The sequence below is a fragment of the Opisthorchis viverrini genome, assembly GCF_000715545.1.
Source record: "Opisthorchis viverrini unplaced genomic scaffold opera_v5_101, whole genome shotgun sequence".
In the NCBI taxonomy this organism is placed as follows: domain Eukaryota; kingdom Metazoa; phylum Platyhelminthes; class Trematoda; order Opisthorchiida; family Opisthorchiidae; genus Opisthorchis; species Opisthorchis viverrini.
Window position 1 is genome coordinate 100,750 of NW_008751757.1, and position 21,609 is coordinate 122,358.

Genomic DNA, 21,609 nt, shown 5'->3' on the forward strand with positions numbered 1-21,609 from the left:
TTACGGAAAGCAGTCTTAGATAAGCCGAGTTGACACGTGACGGTGTGGTTGCCAATCCACTTAGGATCATTAGAAAAGACCGGGGGGAGGTGGGGGGTCGAAAAAGTTTGGTGTTAGGTTTCCCCATTGACCCAACACTTGTTCACCCACCCTAACACACAAAAATCCCTCGGCCGACACCCAACAGGGATCCAGTTTGACTTAGCTGATTGGTTCTCTTTCCGCCTCAATTCTCGACCAACCTCGGAACCTAGTCACTTGGACTGACGAAGCTTTGTGTCAGAAGAGTCGTGTAAGAGGAATGCTGTGACCTTTGATTGGGCTGGGATTTCCACCCCCACCCCCCGGTTTTCGCCAATAATTCTACGTGGGTCGACAACCACACCGTCACGTGTCAAATCGGCTTATCTAAGACCGCTTTCCATACGTTCGCCAGTTCTACATCCTCGATTCTATTCACGCTGCGAGGCTTAGTAATTTCCACCGCCGCGGCTATCAGCCGCTGTGGTGTGAATCGCAGTCCACGATTAATTGTTCACAGCGTTCAATGAATGAAGACACTTTTCTACCTGGCCCAATCGCGAAAGTTGTGTTATCGATTCTTGCGATCATTGTCATCTGCACATTGTGTAAGGCCATACATATCATCGATTCGCCGGATCAATCTGTCCCCTTGAGTAGCCACAAATATAACTACAAGAACCAGCCATAAAAACTGGCCTTTGGTTTTAGCCTCACCTCACAGCCTGCAAGTACCCGCCGCTCTTTGCTATTTCACTCTGCTTACATTCACACGTTTGACCCAATCGGTGCGTCTTGAATTTCAGTGACCTTTAAACGCCACATTCATAATACGGATTGCACATACCTTCTATACTTTCTGATCCACGCCCATTCACTGCTTTCTGTGTGTCACGAAATTGAGGCAGCTCGTTAATTTAGCCAAAACGCGTTCCTTGTATCAGCGGTTTTCTCCATGACTCTTCCATACCACACCCCAGCTTCCCAATTTACCTGAAATAAAAGGTTTATTTTGGCGCGATTTCATGACAATAAAACTATCCGTCGCACATCCATGTAGTTTTTTCGAAGCTTGAAAATCTTAAGGGAGCACGCTTTTTAATGGCCACCCAATTTCTGATTTAAATTTATCTACTCATGAGTAGCCCGGTTTTGTGTACGTATCTGTGGTCACTCCCATGTCCGTTTTATTCTCTCCTGCATTTTGAAAGACCCGACTCTGAACGAAGGTGTCAGCTTGACGAATTTAAGCCCACAAGATCTCAAGCGACAAGGCAGTAATCGATTCCGATGGTAGGAATACAGCGTCGTTTTCTTTCTTTCAGAGGCTAACCTCTAAAATCTAATCGCTAACTTAATGAAAAACTCACAGCCAGCTGTGACTCCACAGCTCCCGGGTGGTATTCTGCCAAGCTTTCCGATCATCCTTTCCGTACGTCACATTTTCTGGCAAGTGTGCTAATGTACGCAAATACCTCTCTGGCACAGCACCATTGCAGGGGAAACCGCAAACGAAGCTTACAGATGTGTGACAGGCAAGCGTAGACCACGTGATCAGCCCACCTGTCCCCCAGTACAACGGAATCAGACGATCATGAATATGAAATAGATGAATCGGTCGAGCCTCAATATGCAGAGTTGTAATGCAACAGTGAGAGTGCGTGGGCAGACATAAGTGGCAAAGCCCATCCAAGCCCGCCGACCGAGTGATTGATTGGTGCCTTCCAGTGCCGTAAGGAAACGACACTGAACCGCCAGCTTTCTATGTGACACCGGCAGAAAGAAAAATCGTTCTGAGCACATTCGTGTCCAGACGCGACATGTTGTTTGGATGATCGGAAAACTGTGTGAAATCCTGGAAGTTTGAAGACGCTTTTGGGTTACAATGGCCTTATCTATGAATAACTAAAACTCCGTTTCAAAACAGCCCCTCTCAACGGTACTAGTACAGTTATGGACTGGAACGTAGGTCGAATACGGCTGCGTTGAACTTCGCTTTCCAACCAGGAGCTGTGAAATTGAAGTACGATGGTGCATGTGCGTTGTCCTTTTTCACACGATGATGTCTTTTGCAATAACCACACTGGTGAAGTCGCACTCCAACATTTCACTCTCACCGCCCAAACGGTACAAACCAGCTTGAACAATCCACCAGCTTCTAAGCCGCGTGCACGCAAACTACTTTTCATATCCGTTCACATGGCTGTTCTCTGCACCACCGCCTCTCGTGACTCAAAGAACACCAAGATCGGGTTGTTTCAGCGTCTATTTAGCCCCAGCTTTAGCAATGTTGTGGAATGTAGGTAGCTCGGGTGCGCTGCTTGGTTGTTGGTCTGCTCGCCGAGCTTGGCAGTTGAATTGCAAACGTTTCATCACCAATCGAGATGACATCGTCAGTGCAGTGCACTCAACTGACGATGTCACCTCGATTGGTGAGGAAACGTTTGCAATCCAACTGCCAAGCTCGGCGAACAGACCAACAACAAACCCCCAGCTTTCTTGGGCGACCTAGACTCCAACCTTGTCTTTATTCATGGTGCCTGCGTGTATGATGCAGGAATAAAAGCGTCCCTTTTTTAAAAACGATGTACAGCCTTATTGGTGACCGTTTTCACCAAATTTAGGAGACGTTGGTTTGTGGGCAATTGTGTCTGTTTCCGTTCCGCGTTGTTCGTAAAGCTTCCAGCACCCAGTCTTGGAATTTTCGGTTCAGTTGTCACTTCAACAAAATACTTGCTGTGTCATGTGTAGGTCCATGGTAACCGGTGCATCAGCCAGGATGGGATAACCGAACAGAAGTGGCAAATGAAGGCTTTCAGTTTTGATTGGTTGATCTATGTATGACATGTGCCCTATACCCTCCTCTATCCACTCGGGGAGCTAACCACAACATCGCAATGGTCGGAAAGAACACCATATTACCTCCTCAACTTCCTTGCTGAAGCCCATCTCATCCTTGATGCCAAACTCTTCAATGCAAGATACATAAACAGTGTCAGTGGCGAGCATGCCGCTGTTTACCAGTGGGACTCCCAAGCCACTGTTTATCCCTCATTGGTTGAGTAAAGTTTACGAATGAGGCTGTATTGATCTGGTATTTGTCTTTGTGCTCGGCGTGACTCCCAGAGGTGTTTATTGAAGTATTGTGGTGCACTCCCCAATTTCCCATCGTCCTCCTTTTTGTGTACTTTCCGCTGGCAGTTCACTAGTGATGTCGACAGAGAGTATGTCTACTATTAAGGGAGAATGTGAGTGGCTCTGGTTCTATAGATGACTGTTGTTTTGTTCGATTATTTGGGCATTTTGGTTGCAAACGTTTGGTCATTCGTCTCACTGTCGGTGTGTCCCAGTGCGTCGATGTGTGGGCGTGTAACTTAGCCAACGGAGCGACACTCAGAGATTGTCCAATACACACACTGGTTTCGCGAGAGACTCATTTGGAACCCTTGAATCTCTCGTTTATGATGTTTTTAGGCACCAGGACGCCTCACGTTTCGGTTGGTACGATATTCGGGATATCTCGATCCGCGTATGGACGTAATACACTACTCATAAGGTTGCTGAAAAGCCCATGACCAGTTTCGCTGTTCTTGGACGAGGCATGAGAACTTTCAGTCACGTTTCCATCGAATAAGTGGAGCTACTGTGTGATGAAAAGCCAAAAATCATTTTACAGCTGCTTCGTTCTCGTTGAGCTCTCCCAACTAGCAGATGAATTCCAACCAGTCACTAGAGGAGGTAGTCAACGGGAAGGAGTCACGTTTCCATCGAATAAGTGGAGCTAATGTGTGATGAAAGCCAAAAATCATTTTACAGCTGTTTCGTTCTCGTTGAGCACTCCCAACTATCAGATGAATTCCAACCAGTCACTCGAGGAGGTAGTCAACGGGAAGTATGACTAGCCCTTTATTCCGTTTAAGGATAGTTAATCACATGGTAAATTGGCCGCTTGTGATGGGACGGTTTAGGCTCCAACATCTAGTTTCAGGGTTGAGGGTCGTCAGGTGCGCACTGATGATGAGTCCAGACAAAGATAGAACGGTTGTATAGTGCATCCTGGATTTCGGAATGGACTGGAGTACAGCTTGATTGAAGATGTAAAAGTAAGCAGCGCGATTAGGACAACCAGCCACGTCGTCTTGATGAAAAATGCTGAACTGCGAACAAATTGGAGACTGCCATCGCAGTTTCGAACACAGAAAGCCAAATATTCTGTAGGTGAAAGACGCGGAATTTCATTGCGGAAGAGCAGTACTCTTGGTGATGATTGGTAGACCACCGTCTTGAAAGTTGACTGGACATTTTGATAAATCTGTGGTTGGATTATTTGTTTGTTTTAGTAACCAACCAGGTCCTCCACTTAGATTGACTAATACTCAGATAAAATGCTCAGAGTAGTCACCATCAGTCTGAATGTTTGAATACATTCACAGCTATCGAGAGCTACACTCATTTGCAAATCAATTTGGTTTTCAGAAAGACTACACCTGATGAGGCCGAATCGGAAGGGCGAAACCGGTCGTGGGCTGTCGAAGAGTTTTCAGCAACCTTGTGAGTAGTTTCCTTTATGAAAATGTACTGCGATATCTCGAATATCGTGCCAATTGAAACATGAGACGGCCTGTGTGCAGCACATTCAGTTGTAGCATATCATAAACGAGAGATTCAGTCGAGTCTCTCGGAAAACCAAATTGATTTGCAAATGAGTGTATTTCTCGAAAACAGTCCAATTTAGGTTCAAGTAGGTTGACGGTGGAAACTCAGGGAATGCGCCTACCTGATGAGGCCGAATCGGAAGGGCGAAACCGGTCGTGGGCTGTCGAAGAGTTTTCAGCAACCTTGTGAGTAGTTTCCTTTATGAAAACATTCACAGCTATTTTAAGCCCTCTTTCTACACCCATTTCAGTTCTCCCAACCATGCAGACTAATTGGCTGGTGATTGGTCCTATGTGGAATACCCTGAAACTGCTGGTCAAAGGATCGCCTGTTTTGTTTCATTACATCCGTTTAATGGGTCCCAAAAAAAGAAAGGCCTCATTTGATTAGGTTTTAGGGATCTGATTATGTATTTTAATCCCTTCCCGTATAGCCCCAAAGCCGCAACAACCTCGTGCTTTGCTAAATACGGTCCACAAACTATCCGTTGAACACTGGAGGAGATCAGGAGCCCAGCTGATTTACCGACAGTTCAAAACAGCTGATTGATGTGAGCAAAGTCCCTCGCGTTCTCAGATGTTCAATTGAATCAATAAGTGATCACCTGACGTAATGTATGATTCAAATAATCAGAACCAGATGTCCATCATACACAGCCTAGTCACGTGATCGTGTGTTATATTTTTCACCTCAATAGCATCAAACGCTACGAGAGAATAACCGTTTGATAAATTTGATATTTTCGCTAATCATGGTCAAATCGCCCCTCCCCCCTTCGTTTTCGTCTCTCCGAAAGCTTTGACAGGGTCAAAACATCAACGTGTATCTCTGGTCAACAAAACAGAACTGACTGTTTCGAGCCACAATTCGGGTGTACAGAAATGTTCCTTGAGAAAGCGGAACAGATCGCCAGCCGTCAGTTCAAGGATTTTCGTAAGAAACACAAAAAATTTGATCATGGCATCGATGATGTGAGTGTCGAGTTGGATAAATTCTGTCGCTTTTTATTGTCCGTCATTTTTAAATTGCCGCCCGTTATAATTTAGTTCAGGTAAAGGTTCATTTGAATTAAGCCTGACTCCCCGAATTACCGATTTCCATAAAATGATTTTGAGCCTGCAGTAACCGATCACGTAGTGGCTAGCTGTTCCCCTCTGGAGTGACCATTCTCAGGAGGGGCCGCTAAGCAGGAAAAAACACTTACAGCTAGTCGCTTGAAGCACATTAATTAATTCCCTCTCAGAAGAAACTACCCTTGAAATGTTGGATTTTAATGAACGGTTACGTTAATTCTAGCCCCTCACAAGTTGATATGAGTCAAGAGTTTAATTACCGTTTTTTGCTTTGTATAAGTAAGGTATCCAAAACAACCCATCAAGGTAAGAGCCTGAATCAGACTGCTGTAACAAAAACATACCTAAGTTGGTGTGAAATCACATCTGAATCGCTGTATCGCTGCACAGGCGCTATCAAGCTGTTCGATCTAATCTGGAAACAAGATTTTACTGAACCCAGCGAATCAGCAACCAAGCTTTGTTTGAAATCGTTCACATGTTACCTCCATCAGCATCCTGGATTGACATCTTAATGGGCCGAGAATTTCCGTACTGAATCGATTGCTCACTGTACAGTAGGCCGGGTTGGGTCACGAACTTTTTTGTTCCAGTCAACTCGCGCAACCTTGCGCGCAACCTCAGAATGGATCGTATATTCTGGACTTGAGCAATCATGAGGGCGATGGGCTACCGAGTTGCCCGAGTACGAATCGAAAATCCAAGGTTGGGCAGGAGCCAATGCTTATATTTCTCACCTAATGCGAGTAAGAATCGGAAACCGATATCAGCTGATCAAAACATACTAAGCGCAATTAAAGTACGGGATAGGTCAATCTTACATGGCTGTGCGGATGGGATCATGTGCATTTCCATTGGTTCCGACCTTTCTGTGACGCGACTTTTTCGCCAAGTGGTCGCCTCCACCCCCACATTTCCGAATAATTGGGTTCAAGTATAACATAAGGTTGACGGGAACTCGGGGACTGCGCCTACCTGATGAGCCCCAAGAAGGGCAAAACCGGTCGTGGGCTGTCGAAGAGTTTTCAGCAACTGTGTGAGTAGTTTCCCTAATGAAAGTTCGTGATCCTGTTTATTCTCCGTCACGTGGAATTCGTCAGAGGTCCCGGTCCAACAATCTTGACTAACTTGGATGACAGAAGCTGACGATTTGACCATACTTAAATTTTCATGTTACCACTCAAAGCAATGTGTACAGCTCTGGGGGACAATAAGCTCCTAAATCCTGATAGCCAACGAGTGTCTAGTCGGGAATAGTTTATCCCGTTCTATCCGAAGGGTTGAAGTGTAATGGTGTCAGGACGCGCCCAGACATGGAAAAAGTACATATGCAGAGAGTGACGCGTCACCAAGGTCACCATCGGTACGACGCGTTTCGGATGGCAGGTGCGCTGGCGAAGCCCACCAAACACGGCTTCGCAACATGAGACCAGTGGAGTGGGGCTGAAAGTGTTCACGACCGGAACACCACCATTGGCTGTATGGAGCGAACAAGTGAACGACCATATTTGGCCATTTAGTCATCCTATATATTTACGCAGACGCTCTGTATGTTTTGTCCTGACAATACAGTCGTGTCCCGAGTTCTCCGTCTTCTCCTTATCGCATAGTCTGGCAGGCGTAACCAATAGACGGCCGCCCACGTTACAACAAATGGGTTTTGGTGTTGCTCACACTGCCAACTGCGCATTTTCATCACTGACTACGGGCGGTAGGTGTACTTTGGGCCGCTTATCGCGTTTACATGTTCTACACACCTCTGACATGTAAGCTTCATTCATTATTCACCTTGAAGTGTCAGCACCTCACTTATAGTACGTATTCAGGGCGGCCGTAGGAAGCAGATTGACCGTGGCTCTTAGGTTCCATCGCCTACACACACACACACACACATTGAGTTGCATTTCTTTGTCAGCAAGTTGTGAACAATGCCAGCGCCACCAGTGGTTCTGTTGCAGAGCTCACTAGCGTACCAGATGTTTCCTCACCGGGGCAAATGATTTCCGTCCATGGCAATGATTCTGCACAGCTACTTGGGCTTCTGGTGTGACAGCTTGGAAAGTGTCAGTAGTATATAGCCGTAATACGCCTGCTTTCATCCCTTTCTGCGGTTCTAAACGGCTTTCCTGTACATTCCGCAAAACTGTCGTTCCTTAATTACTGAGCGTGTAGACCAAACTTGGTCAATCACGACTCTTGAGTCGATCACTCGGCTGAAATGTATTCATCACTCACTACTACCATCCATTGTTAGTTGTGTAGGTCATGGTTGTACGAGGGCTGGGATACTGCCAGGGCGCCGACACCTAGACAGGTGGACGATTAGGGTCCTCAACCAAAGCCTTTGGCTCAAAAGCCTAACCGCATGACATTGGTGTTTGGTGGGGAAATGCAAATGAATTATCATTTCTACGGAACAAGTCGCCATACATGTTCCAACCCCCATCCTGGAGGGCCAAGAGACTGTGTTCGTCAGGCCTCTAACCATTGACCAACCTGGTATGAGAGACTCTGTGAGTGTCGCGGGAAAACCATCCAGTACAGCTCAATGGATCGCTGAGGTGCGCAAACCGTCACACTACGGTAAGGTCCAGTCTCTTCGTGACGGGTTGGTGTTGGCGAATCCGTAACGAGGCAGTTAGAAAGCGCGTTTTCGGTTGTGCAACGGGTACTTCCATTGAAGAATGTGTCCAGCACCAGAAGCTGCGCTGGTTGGGACATGTGTTGCGTATGCCGAACCATCGTTTGCCGACGAGAGTACTGTTTTCCATGCCCAATTCGGAGTGGCGTAAACAGAGAGGTGGCCAACCCTTGACTTGGCAGGGAGTATGAAGGAGATCACGAAACGCTTTGGTGCTGTCGGTGCTACTCGCCTTCCAGGATGGGGACCGCGTGATCCTCACTGTGCCTGGTTGGAGACACTCCAAGATATGGCTAACCAACCGATATCAGTGGCGTTCTTGTTGTCAGTTTCCATCTAGATCGTTTGAGTGTATGTCTGGAGATATAGGCACCTCGAAGTGATTGTGTTAAGCTAGCACTAAGTCCCTCCCCCGTCCACCTTTACTCTTTTCTTTACGATAAGGCTTTCAAATAAGTCATGGTTGTACGGCAGTGCAGCATCGGTGTTGAACACTGATGTCACGCTGTCGATGATGATGATGACTACCATCCATGTCTTGATCTCTGAAGTACACCGTCAGCTCACACACCTTGAACACGAATAAAACAGTAGTTCGTCCAAAAGCAAGATCGATTCCGTTTCACTTACTACCCAGAGTTGCGAACACTAAGACAGAACATATCATTGTCCCAGATGTGCTGCTGTGACCGACACTTGCATGTGGAACCTGTTTTCAGTAATGCGGGAAGCATGGGTGCACTTCAGTTAGCTTCAAAAAAGTTATTCTAGCGCGGACTACTGATGAATGACTGCAACGTCACATGAGCTATTGTCACGTGGGCAAACTGGCGCAGCCAATAGGGTCATTGTGCCAGTGCTCAGTTGGTCTGCAGTGAGAAGTGATCCGCTGGAGGCAGTTGCAGGATAGGTAGATTTCGCATTCACATCACTCTTGTTTGAAAAGTGTTGCACATCTGCCCACACAGTTATTCTGGCGAGTGCACCAGCGCACCCTGAACACCTGAGTCATCGCCCATTCTTGAGTCACCTTACCGGTTGGTCTAACGCCTAGAAGGATGATCCGGTGACTGTCCTAGTTGTATTGATCGAGTGCCTTGTCTGTCAGGTCGAAACTAGTGAACGGTTTTGCGATTGGTTGTAGGTATTTGTAGGGTTTGGTGAACCTCCCAGTTCATATCTCTTTCGTTTGAACAATCTACCTCCTGTCTTGGTGCAATTATTCTAGTAAGCCCATATGAAGAGGAGTGGGGGGGGGAAGCTTTAGAATCGGGCTTGGCTCCTGTCAGAGCACTGTTTTGTGGTTCGAACTCCGAACATCTGGCATGCGAGACGAGTCTGCATTTCAATTGTTCGGGGCTTGAAACATTCAGTGCACTTTAGTGTGGCAATTGTCCGACCAGCCTGGATCAAAATTGAGAGCAAAGTGTATGCCATCTAATCACTAAGGTTAATTAGGCACTGTCTCACGAAAAACCTTGGTTCAGTGGTCTGAACCCGTGCGTATGTTGCCCATCAAGCATGAAAGCAGTGCTTTCAATTCTAGCCATTCAGCCACAGGATTCAACAGCCCGTGCTCCGGACAAGCCTGGGTGTTTTGTTACTACTATGCGAGCTAGAATTATACGTCGAAAAGACAGCATATGGGCGAGACCATTCTCGTGCAATAGAAACTACCATTTCGGCTAGCAGCATTCTTCCGTTTTTCCGTCTGATCGGCCGAACCCGGGAAACATGTTGCTGATTCTGTGGGGCTTATCAAAACGAACAAGGGAACTAAAATCAACAAATACCTGTACGCCATGGTCTCTACTCCTCCCCCGAATACTTTGGATCTCAAATTGGAATAGCAACCATCCTAAACTCGCTGACTTTGTCTAAAAAATCTGCCCCCTGTGCGATCGCCAAATTCCGGCAACAACGCCGCAAAATTCGGGCGGCAAAATGATGTAGTGTGAACTGGGCCCACATCATAACGCCCGTTCAAGCACGCAAGGCGCCAGTCACGAAAACCAACGGGCCTTGGACCGTGTGATCGATAGTGGTCCAGCTTGGTGCCTGTCGTCTTAGAGCCGAAGCGTCTATCACTTCATCCAGCCGAAGTAGCGCCCCCCCGTTACCGTACACCACAACGCGGTCCGCCTTAGCTTCTCCCACGGTTGTGGGTTTCACTTGGACGTACGTTGATCAAGGGTGTGACCACGGCAGTCAGGTGTGCGCATGAGAGTCAATGCGGAAGCGCTATCAACGCGTCACAGCATTAACAATCAGTCAGTGCCCTGATTAAGCTTGAATGTGTTCGGTTAGTATCACACCTATGATAAGAACATGACTCAGTTCAGCAATAGTCCTAATGCCGCCTTCGCATGATGTCATTAGGCGAGGTGCCTTCGACGGGACGGAAAGATGAAACTCCGCTGCAACTGCCCCAAAGCACGTTCAATTATCAATTTGGCTTTTTCGAGAGACTCACCTGGAACCCAGCTGAATCTCTCGTTTATGATGTTCTCAGGCAACAGAATGCGCTGCACCAGGCCGCCTCATGTTTCAGTCGCTACGATATTTGAAATATCGCGATAACATAAGGTTGACGGAAACCCGGGGACTGCGCCTACCTGATGAGCCCCAAAAAGGGCGAAACCGGTCGTGGGCTGTCAACGGATTTCCAGCAACCTTATGAGTAGTACATTACAAAGATATACATGTATGGTCGTTGGCTTGTTCGCTACGCACTGATGATGTCACCTCGATCGGTGATGAAACGTTTGCAACCAAATTGCCCAGCTCAGCGAACAAGCCAACGACCATCTACGTTACCTGAGCTACCGACATTCTCCTCTATAGATATACATGTATCGCGATATCTCGAATATCGTAGCAACTGAAACATGAGGCGGCCTGGTGCAGCACATTCAGTTGCCTGAGAACATCATAAACGAGAGATTCAGCTGGGTTCCAGGTGAGTCTCTCGAAAAAAAACCAAATTAGTTTGCAAATGAGTGTGTTTCGCTAATTTCGTGCAATTTGGTTTCAAGTAGAACATAAGGTTGACGGAAATCCGGGGACTGCGCCTACCTGATGAGCCCCAAGAAGGGCGAAACCGGTCGTGGGCGACGGACGGATTTTCAGCAACCCTATGAGTAGTGCATTACGGACACTGAACCGACTTCTGTTCATGTTGTTTAGATCTTACTGCTGCCTGCCAAAGCTTCATACACATACCATCAGCTCCTGTCGTGGTTCCCAGATGAACAACACTGGAGGCTCAGCTGTTTTAAGTTCAATCACGTGATATCAAGCCAAGCATGACGGTTGAGCTTCATCTTGTTAAGTCGAATAGAACCACTTGAAGCGAGAATATCACATTTTTTGCACACATGGCATTTTAAATTTCTGATGGAGTTACAATAAATGGTTTTACTTCTATGAGTGATTCACATCACTTGCTTTAGGTACACTCTCAGGTCCCTGCGTACCAGATAGGCTAGACTATTTTGAGCAGGTGAGCTGAAATGTCGTACTGATTGCGCCTGTGAAGAATAGGACCTCATCAACGCGCGTGTCGTTTTACTGTTACATCAAATTTCAGTCACTTTAGTTATACTTTTTTTCTTTTTTTTTTTTGGGGGGGGGGGCGAGATGGCTTAAGGGGTTAGAGCGCAATTTTACAAACCGGAAGGTTTATGGTTCGAACCCGACCTTTTTCTCTCGAATTCCCCTGTCGAGGTTTGGGCAACCTGGCAGCCCTCGTGCTTCCTTCGGGTAGCTTGGCAGCTAGGCATCCAAAGGGTGTTACAGCTAAGCACTTTTTAGATGTGTGAGTTTCTTTTACAAAATAGTTTAGAATAGAACAAAACCCCTCACATAAAAATATTCACAACCCTCTGCGAACGGTCTTTTTGACCTTAAGGATGTCACAACTCTCCGGGGTTGAGAACGACTGAAGTTGTAGTGCAATCATCACGTGACAGACAAACAATTTTTGAAAGAACCTTGTGAAACAAGTATTGATTTTTATTTACTTAAGTAAATCTGGGCTCATGAGATGTGGTACGATATTTTGATGTGATACTTTTGCCAGTTTATTGTGAAAAAGAACCTGTAAACTCATTGTTCTACCTCCCTTCTGTGCCCAACCATTGTTCAGTCCTATCCCAGTTCAACAAAACACAAAACGAGAAAGAACAAACATACTGGTCTATTCAATCGGCTACGAGGACGATCGACCAACGGTGAAGGTCAGTAACGATTTGTAAACGATCAATAAGTGGTTGGGTACCCATGCATCACATTTTCTTCTATCTAGGAGTTCTTACTGGGAAATATTACTGTATATTAGAGGAATTCTCGTATAGACTCAACTTCAGGACGAAGAAGAATTGGCCTAATCTTCAGAATTGGATAGCATTTTATGCTGTGAGGCATATTCCCCAAATGGCACTTACTCCCGTTTGGGAGAAGCTCTGGCGAAGCACGATGTCTGTTCAGGACAGTGTATCGTAACTAGACGAGAGTTGCAAAAGAATCACGGGGAGTTAATACATTTCTGTTCACCATACGGGAACCCCCTTAAATAATCTGAACTTCTCCCAGAAAATCAATAGTTTGTTGCTTTTGACCACGACCAAAAAGCAAATATCGATCACAAATAGTGAGTAGTCTGGGGGAATGACCCGCGTCCTTCCTATGTCATCTGTGAAGAACGTTTGCAAGCTAAGTGTCAAGCTCGGCAAACGGATCAGCTGACACCTGGCCAGTAGTCAGTTAACCCGCCCGAGCTACCACCATTCAGACAATATGCACCTCCGCCACTTGGCATGCACAACACGGGCCAGCCACCCTACCTTCAAGTACTGGATGCGTTCCTTGGGCGAAATACCATCCGGTTCACCAAAAACTTATCGCCTCATTGAGAATCGGTTGGTTTCAGCCTATTCTTGCCAGTTTTTTGGCCAACAACCTAAAGATGTCTCAGATCTTCCGCCCAGGATGCCTGTCTGTTGCATATCAGTACAGTCTGTGCTGTAATCCGATTACGGGTCTCTGTAGATGCTGTGATACACCTTTTTGACGCCCAAAGTGACGCGAATTGGGAAACACGACTCCGGCCTATAAGATTCTTGCGTTGACTTCATATGTGTCTCAGAAGCTTCATGGCCAATGCAACTTCCGAGGCACGTACTGCGTTCCACAACTTCCAATGTCACTGAAAACAATGTGTTCTATCTGCTGATTCGCCAATCTGAGGTATCTGCTGCTGACCCCACTCCAGTGCCTAGTGCCAGAAAAGAACTCATCGACAAATGTACGCAGCAGCTTGGTTCCAAATAAGGGAGTGCGTGCGAGTGCAAAGGTGGTTATAACGGCCCCGCGCTACTTAAAGGGCATTGATCCTGACATTCATCCAGGCTGTCCGATAGGCGTTAGTGAACACCCGTCAACATCGATCGTGCTTCTATGAAATGCTTGAACACTCATCGGCTTTTGCTGAATTGACTGGCTGTGAAGCGCTGCATATTGAGGGGGCGTTACCTGTCTAGCGCAGCTGAGGGTCTCAGTAGATTTCGGGCATTCGATGGTCGCTTTCAGGACTCTGACCTTCCCCATACAATAAAAAACAGTGGTGACAAAGTCATGGGATGAACACTAAATGATTCGCCAAGCCCCGAAAGCGCAGTGAGACCAATCCGACAGTTGTAATGGGCATGTTTCACCGCTAAAGAAACTCTGATGGCACACTTCATTGGAGTGCAAGAGTTGCGTGAATCGTAAACATGGGGTCTGAGTGAGCCGGCCTGATAGAAAACCATACACAAGACCCACACTTTCGGATCACTTTGGTGAGTTGCAACCACCTCTGCTCTACAAGAGCTATCACTCTACTCATGAGGTTCTTGAAAAATCTTTGACAGCCCACAACCGGTTTCGGCGTTCTTCGAACTTACCAGGTTGGATTTAGTTGAACCTCTCGTTAATAGCAACTTAGTTCGCAAACAAGTTCATAAATTCATCATTCGGCATCTAGTTATTTGTGCTGCTAGGATGGGGATGAATTCGATTTCGATATTCACTTGGCTCCCCGTGTCCACAAGACGTTTTCGGACTGCGGTTGCCAGTTTGAAAGTGACGCGCTCAGATGCATGCTGGTGTTTCACCGAAGTAGCGTGCTCCACAAGACCAAGAGACGTGGCTAGATAAGGAAGCGCTCTCAACATCGGATGACTGGTAAACCTTGGACGAAAAAAATGCGTGTTTAAACGCCCTGTTTAGTTTACGACTGATGGCTAAACACCCAAACCATCCTTAAAAGGTAAACTGACTTTCGTGGGCTATCTACGGTTAAGAGCTTTTGTGTAATGGTTCTATCGGGAAGGTCAGATTGCTGAAAGTGACGACTGAATGTCCGAAATCTACTGAGACCCTCAACTTCACTAGATGTCGACCAGACAGACAACGCCCTCCTAAATATGCAGTGCGTACCAAAGTCAGAGAGTGTGAATCAGCATTGGACCAAGTTGGGATCGTGCCCCTCCCGTAAAACAGCTTAGGGCCGTTGTATTTTAGCACTCGCTTGTTCGGAATAGAGCTGTTGTGTTCTGTTTGGTGAGTCTTTTTTCCAGCACTGGGTACCGGAGTGGGGTCAGCAATCATATACAACAGATTGGCGACTCAGCAGATATTAGACAGTCTCACTCACGCTAACGAAGAGAACTCAATTCCATCTCAGCTCCAATTCTCGTTTATTTTATTCCCGCCTGGCTCCCATGTTTCTTTTCAAAAACCGGGAGTTGCGTTCATGAAGTGTATCTCTTCAATGCAGTCGTGTAATGGTCTGCCCAAGTAGGCTTTCGGTAGACACTCCGTACATATCCGTTACTTCGTCAGGTAACCCCACAGTGAAAGCAAGGTCGGTCTCTCGCTTATTTTCACAAGTAGACTTATCAGCTAGACGACCAGTGGTAAATTTGTTAAATATTCTAATAGGATCTTAAACTTCGACATCTCGTAAGGGAGTATCATTCACAGATTACAGGTGAAGAGATTTATCATCTCAACATTGCGTACTCCAATTCAGCCACAAATATATCGACAAGAATACGAACTGAAGCGATCCTATTATATCACAACATCTGTTTTGCCTGTAAACAGAAATTTCGCGCCCTTTGCACGGCGTAACATTAATTCAAGCGATGGGACTTCTATATCGATACTGTTCGGCTGGATCAACTCTCCTGTACAGTCAAAAACCTCCGGTATCTCGCAAAATCATCATCTGACGCGAGGTTTTTGGGTCAGATATCGATAAGGCGTTTCCGCTCGCGGGCCTATCCTTCAGTGGTTTCAGGTATATGTAATCTACTGTTGGTAGTGTGAGGAGATTCTCGAATTTTCAATCAGCCAATGCTAAAAAGCTAAGAAGCACTGGATAACTGTTTCATCCCCATTGGGAGTCATCAGCAGTGTGCATCTTTCGAAGCTCGATGAAGCTTCGAACCCGAAACCTGCCAACTGGTAGCCTGAACAATTAATCGGCTCACCTTGAGTGGCGTGAGGTCACGAGTTCAAAACTTCCCGAGGGTTCTTGAGATGCGCACTGCTGATGATTCCGTAAACAACTGTACAGTGGTTCTTGGCACTTTAGTATGATTTGGCTTCACTTAGAAGACGAAGCCCCACTGGAAATATGTTTATCAATTTTTGACGACGTCCGCGAAACACTGTTCGGGTGCTCATATAGACCCAATTCAAAACATGCCTCTGATAGATTTGGTGAAACGTCATTGACAGCCTTCTACCTACCAGTGTAACGGTGATACTACTGATGGGAGTGGCATGCGAGTAGCATGTCTTCTCGCAAATTTGTGTCCCGTCCCTTGAAAAGTGAAATCTGTTACGGAATTCGCGGAGTCGCTCTGTAGCATTGGCTTGCAATTGAGTAACAGTCATTGAATATCCAGGAAAGTTCAGGAAGACGCGTTCAAGGAGAAGATGGATATTCCGTTTTTGTAAACAAGATGCATATGAGAGTTTTGCTTCCCTGTCCAATAGTCCGTAACCGTTCAGTTGACATTTCCTCATAAGTAACTCTACAGCGAAGGCCTTCTTCCTTTCACCAGTACCACCGTATATGACTCCGGATTGGCCCGATTTACCTCCGTCCACTACTCATGAGTAGCTTTTCTTTGCACCCAAACTCTATTTAAGTAAGCCTCAATTAAAATAGCCACTCCAGTTAAGTTCAGTCTACTTCATCACCCGATTTTGTCCATTCTACGAGGCCCCTAATTAAAGTAGCCAACTCAAATTTAGTTCTCAGCTTCCGCAAATTCGTCTGCATGGCCCACTACTGAGTACCGACCATCTCTAATTGTCACGCGCAACTTTCGGTAAATTACGTTTCTTAGATGTTGAAGGACACATCTGTTTCTGAGTTGTATTCTTAGTGCTACTTTTGACCGCTTGTACGCGACAGTGATCAATAGAGCAGCTGGCTCGCACGTCCGTTGGCTTTTATGGTTTGGTCAAGCGCACCAGGCGATCAAGCGGCTATCCAGACCGGGGTTCACGGTAAAAAGAAGGCATTAAGTGGCTGTGGTCCATAACAGGTTCTATATCACAATGTTTCCTGGAAAATAGGAAGATGTTGCAGAGATTCAGTGGTCTTTCTTAAGCGGTGGCATTATTCTATGGTACACATTTTTGGATCCTCCTAACCAACTGCAACTCATGTTCCAGGATGAACAGGGACACCAGATTTGAACAGTTTGGTCGATTGATTACTTGCTTTGTAGCCTTTGTTGAGCCGAGCACGCTAACCTCATATAGCCTGCCAGCACATTGTTGAGCCGAGCACGCTAACCTCATATAACCTGCCTGCCCCCACGAAAAGCTTTCTCATGATTGTTCTTCACTAGAACCTAGCTGTTGAGTGCAAATCTATCGCTGACGCTGGAGCTTCTGAACATTTCTCGGTCGCAGTCACTGAATGCGAGACCATAAAGTCGTTTTCGCCCAATTAATCACAAGCACTGTCCATGTTTTGATTTAGTGTCCAGTGACTCACCGTTATTTGCAGACTTTCACTTGCATTTTGGACAGTCGTTGTGAGTTCGTACAAATAAAGGATCTAGGGCTGAAGATCATTGATAGCGACATGAACAGCAAAGTTGGACATAAGAAATATCATATTCTGAAACTTACGGACGATGTCATCAGTCAGAAACACTTGCGACTAAACATTCCTTATGTGCTTCCATGTCGACACCGTCTTAAGGTCACATTCGGGTCACTCCTGGAAGCAGCGATGCTCAGAGACGAAAGCTTGGCTACTAATTTTAGAAAGGTCTGCATTTGAGCACAATCACTTTTGCTTTGGTTTACGTCATCGCATGGTTACTACATTGTCACTTCCACTTGCTCAGATTCACCAGTGCTCAAACTATCCGAGTAGAACAAATAGTGATTGAGCCCTTCGACGAATCATCGTTGAGTAATACCTTCAAAAGCTGGTGAATTGGAGCATGTTTCGAATGCTACATGTGTTCCCAGACGGAATCGTTGAAGCTTACACATCTTTTCCACCATACGTTCACAGCGACTTCCATAGCCATTCTACCGGCAGATCGCACTACTGGAACCTACATGCAGTTCTTTCAGACTGATATAAAAAACGTTTAATCCTTGTGGCAATCAAGTTGTTGTGCTCACACTGTTGAGACATTGACTACGGACGCCGCTTCGATGCTATCTAAGACCATAGATTAGAGGGAACAAAAATGCTTCTGTACTTTGTGCTAAGGTCATTGGAATAGCGCATAGGTTTCTTCATTCTGAGGTATCACTTTCCTTCAACTTACTGTGATTTATTTGTGGAAATCTGAAATCTGAATCGGTGATGGTGGAAATCTGAAATCTGAAATCGGTGATGATCGCCCAGTTGGCTAGGTTCGTTGCCATTCCTTGAGCTGGCTAAAGATTGGTCAGTAAAGGGTCAGCTGTGGCCTTCGGTATTCTTTCCCGCCCTCCTTAAACGAAACTCGCGATTCCGATGGGCTGCTCCTGTGACAGGCCACATCGATTCATTCAAAAACAAATGCTGAAAGTCTGATGAATACGCTTGCAATAAGTCTTGCGCCGAACTTGGCCGAACAGCAATACTCGAAATGAGTGCTGCACTAAAAGGAAAGCCCTGTGTAGGACAAGCGTGACTGCAACGATCGTCCGTCTCAGTTTCGTCCGCTACTTTCGTGGCTGTCGCAACAGCTGAAGACAACCCTGGGTTTCCATGATGCCAACGCCTTCACTGTGTGTAATAAGGCTTGACCTTGAGCATGACCTTGACGCACCCAGTTTGCCAGACAGCATGTCTACAAATTGTATGAGAACCGGCAGGTCGATATTGATCGTTGTCTGGTTCACGTGATGGTGGTGGTGGTGGTACCGAGACCTTGAAAGCTCGATGGACGGCCAAAGGCCCCTATATCGCTTGGGTGGTTGGTGCGACACGGAAGTGGGACTGATCCCTCTGCCTCAGCATATACCTAATACGATCAAGGCCAGCGATGAGAAACGTATGAAGATGGACGCGACAGAACGCCTTGCAAAATCACAGGAATGAGCGCAAAACGAGCCCTTATTTGGCCCTTGAACATCGAATGCATATAGATGTTTGAAAATACAACAGAAGCGCGATATTACTGTATACTGTCTGACACCATGGTTCGTTCGATGGACCTATGGTTCCCGGCTAATTTGGCAATCGCAACTGAGCCAATCGAGTTACGAGGACGCTGACCTTCAATCAACCAATCACATAAAGCGAAATTAGATACCCCCTAGGGTCCATATAGGTGCATCCAGACAAGGAGAAAGCAGTGACGCCGTTCCTGCAACTAGTGACGAAACTTTTCCAATCACGCCCGGCGAACAGATTACCACATCTCTGGCCCACGATGACTAAACTACCAATAGTTCATTAAACGCTACTCACCCCACCAGAAGTACAAAATGTGCCTGCCATATAGCTAATCCCCCAACTGTTGTCGTTACTTTCGCCTTGGTATGCACCCTTGAGCAATGTACCAGCCTTTCACATGGTGTGACAGCGGGGACCGCTGTGATTCTAATTAATGGCCAGAAGCAAATCATACTGTGTGATCAATTTTAGTTACTCCTAGTTGCATCGGAGAGTCATATATATTGAGCGTTCAAGAGATGCTAGCGACATTGTTGGATCCGGTGTAAAGTGAACTCTAATTCGAACTGAAGGCTGTTTTCAATCTGCCTGTTGATTTTCAGGCTATTTCGAACTCGTTCTTTCCAACGGCATTCATGTTATTCCTTTCATGGTGTCCCTCAAGTTATTTGTCGGAATTTATTGGTCCATCCTTTGGAATTCTAGTCCGATAAACTGCACGCTCCCATTGAAATTGACCGACTTGCACCAGAAGAAACGTGCTGCGACAGCGGTAAAACCCAGCGCCTGCTGCACAAGAACACCAAAGGGGCTTACACTCAGACATTTATTAGGCCGGTTTAGTTTTGCTAATCAGACTACTGATAACCAGATCGGAAGTAGTGGAGCCACTGTCATCAATTTCCTACCAAAAGTTCGAAAATAACTTACAAGTAGGAGCCAGCCAGAGTTCAAATGTACAAGGAACACAAAACGTGTGATGAGATGAACCATTAAATAGTGTATTGTAACTAACTGATGTCCCCGCTTTAGTGCCTTAGTTTCGGAAAAAGACTCACCAACAACGAATACAACAGCTTGGTTGCGAAAAAACGAGTGCAAGGATTACAAGGGGCTACACGTGGCACCCTTTTTGACCTTGAATCCAGGCTATCCAATCGCAGAAGGGTGAGCACTCATCACTGCCGTGATCCTCCAGAATGTTGGGTTCTGATTTGGATGATGTGAGTAAAACTACTGAGGCATGATAACGATTGGTTTTCATCGCTATTCGTGGAATGAAATCACGAATACTGTACTGCAATGGAAAACTTTAAACCTGACTGTCACAATACAGTGGATGAGACAGGCACACGTTTCAGATAGATCTCTCGGTGTTTTCACAACATGAAGCTGATAGCACAGATAGCAAAGACATCAATCGCTCCACCAGATCAGTGCTATTGTCCTAGCGAGTGACAAATGTGAACGTTATAAGTCCAGGCTGTCACTAGCAGAGATGCAGACTAAAATGAACTTTCACAAACCGGTCCTTCGTGTGTCTTCGGGTTCGTAGGTGGAAAGTGCAAGTGATGCCCGAGAAAGTATACACGGACTCAAGTTGTTCGAAGGACTAATGAAGTTTCGCTTAAAGCCTGAGCAGAGAATCAGAATTCTTTCGGGTTATGCTGTTATTGTGGCTGGCCAACATCCAGCTGTGGTTAGGTACAGTCATGTGAGAGGCAAATGAAACGGTAAATTCGAAATGATCGCCTGGCTATGAACAAACGCGACTTGTGAATTTACACGGCAGTGAAGCGGATGTATTTCTTGGCGAGATTAACTCTTTCACGTAATGAATACGCACGCGGTACGTGGATCGTTTAAGTTCCGGATTGTGTTCTCTGAATGATTACGTAACGCCGCACTTTTGGACTCTCCACAAGCTAACGAGGTGACAAACTTGAAGTCACTGCAGCTGGAGCTTAAGTGGTGCTCTTTTCCAAACTCCACAAGTCTAGTTGGCGAAAACTGAAGTCAGTCGTTCTTATTTTTAATTGAATCCGTAGGAAATTGTGCGACCGTTTCACCGTCAACAGTGCACGTCTCACGAAACGTCGGCAAGGAGTTTCGGACCCGCGACCTCCCGGCTAGTAGTTTGAACTCTTCACCGTTCGACCACGAGCGGCTGTTCAGCAGTGTGAGTAACTCGCACCTAGACAGGATATAGCGCCGCTCATCCTTCAATCACGGGATCCACATCACGTGGTCACCAATGTTGACTGGCTCCTCGAGCAACGATTGCTCAGATGGAAGTTTCACTCATCGGGTGAAGTTTATTCTTCCACTGACCTACCTGTAAATTGTCTGTAGTGTGAGGAAATTTGGGAGCCAAACGGAAGGTCGCGGATCCGAGACTTTCTGGAGTTTCGTGAGGCGCGAACTACCGATGATTCCCAATAAGGATGAAAGAGCTTCTCGACTTTTCAGGACTTACAGGACGAAATTTCTAGCAAAAGTCCCAAATGTCCACATACTACTAA

General features: G+C 46.2%; 1 protein-coding gene across 1 annotated transcript in view; it reads left to right on the plus strand.

The window, feature by feature from the left end:
- Nucleotides 1–21,609, plus strand: part of T265_05385 (hypothetical protein) — a gene marked incomplete at both ends in the record, with an annotated part of 113,358 nt that overhangs the window by 19,147 nt on the left and 72,602 nt on the right. Inside the window, 2 exons of the mRNA XM_009170383.1 lie at nucleotides 5,474–5,648; nucleotides 12,539–12,629. Coding sequence (XP_009168647.1) covers nucleotides 5,559–5,648; nucleotides 12,539–12,629 — 181 coding nt within the window. The remainder of the gene's footprint in view (nucleotides 1–5,473; nucleotides 5,649–12,538; nucleotides 12,630–21,609) is intronic.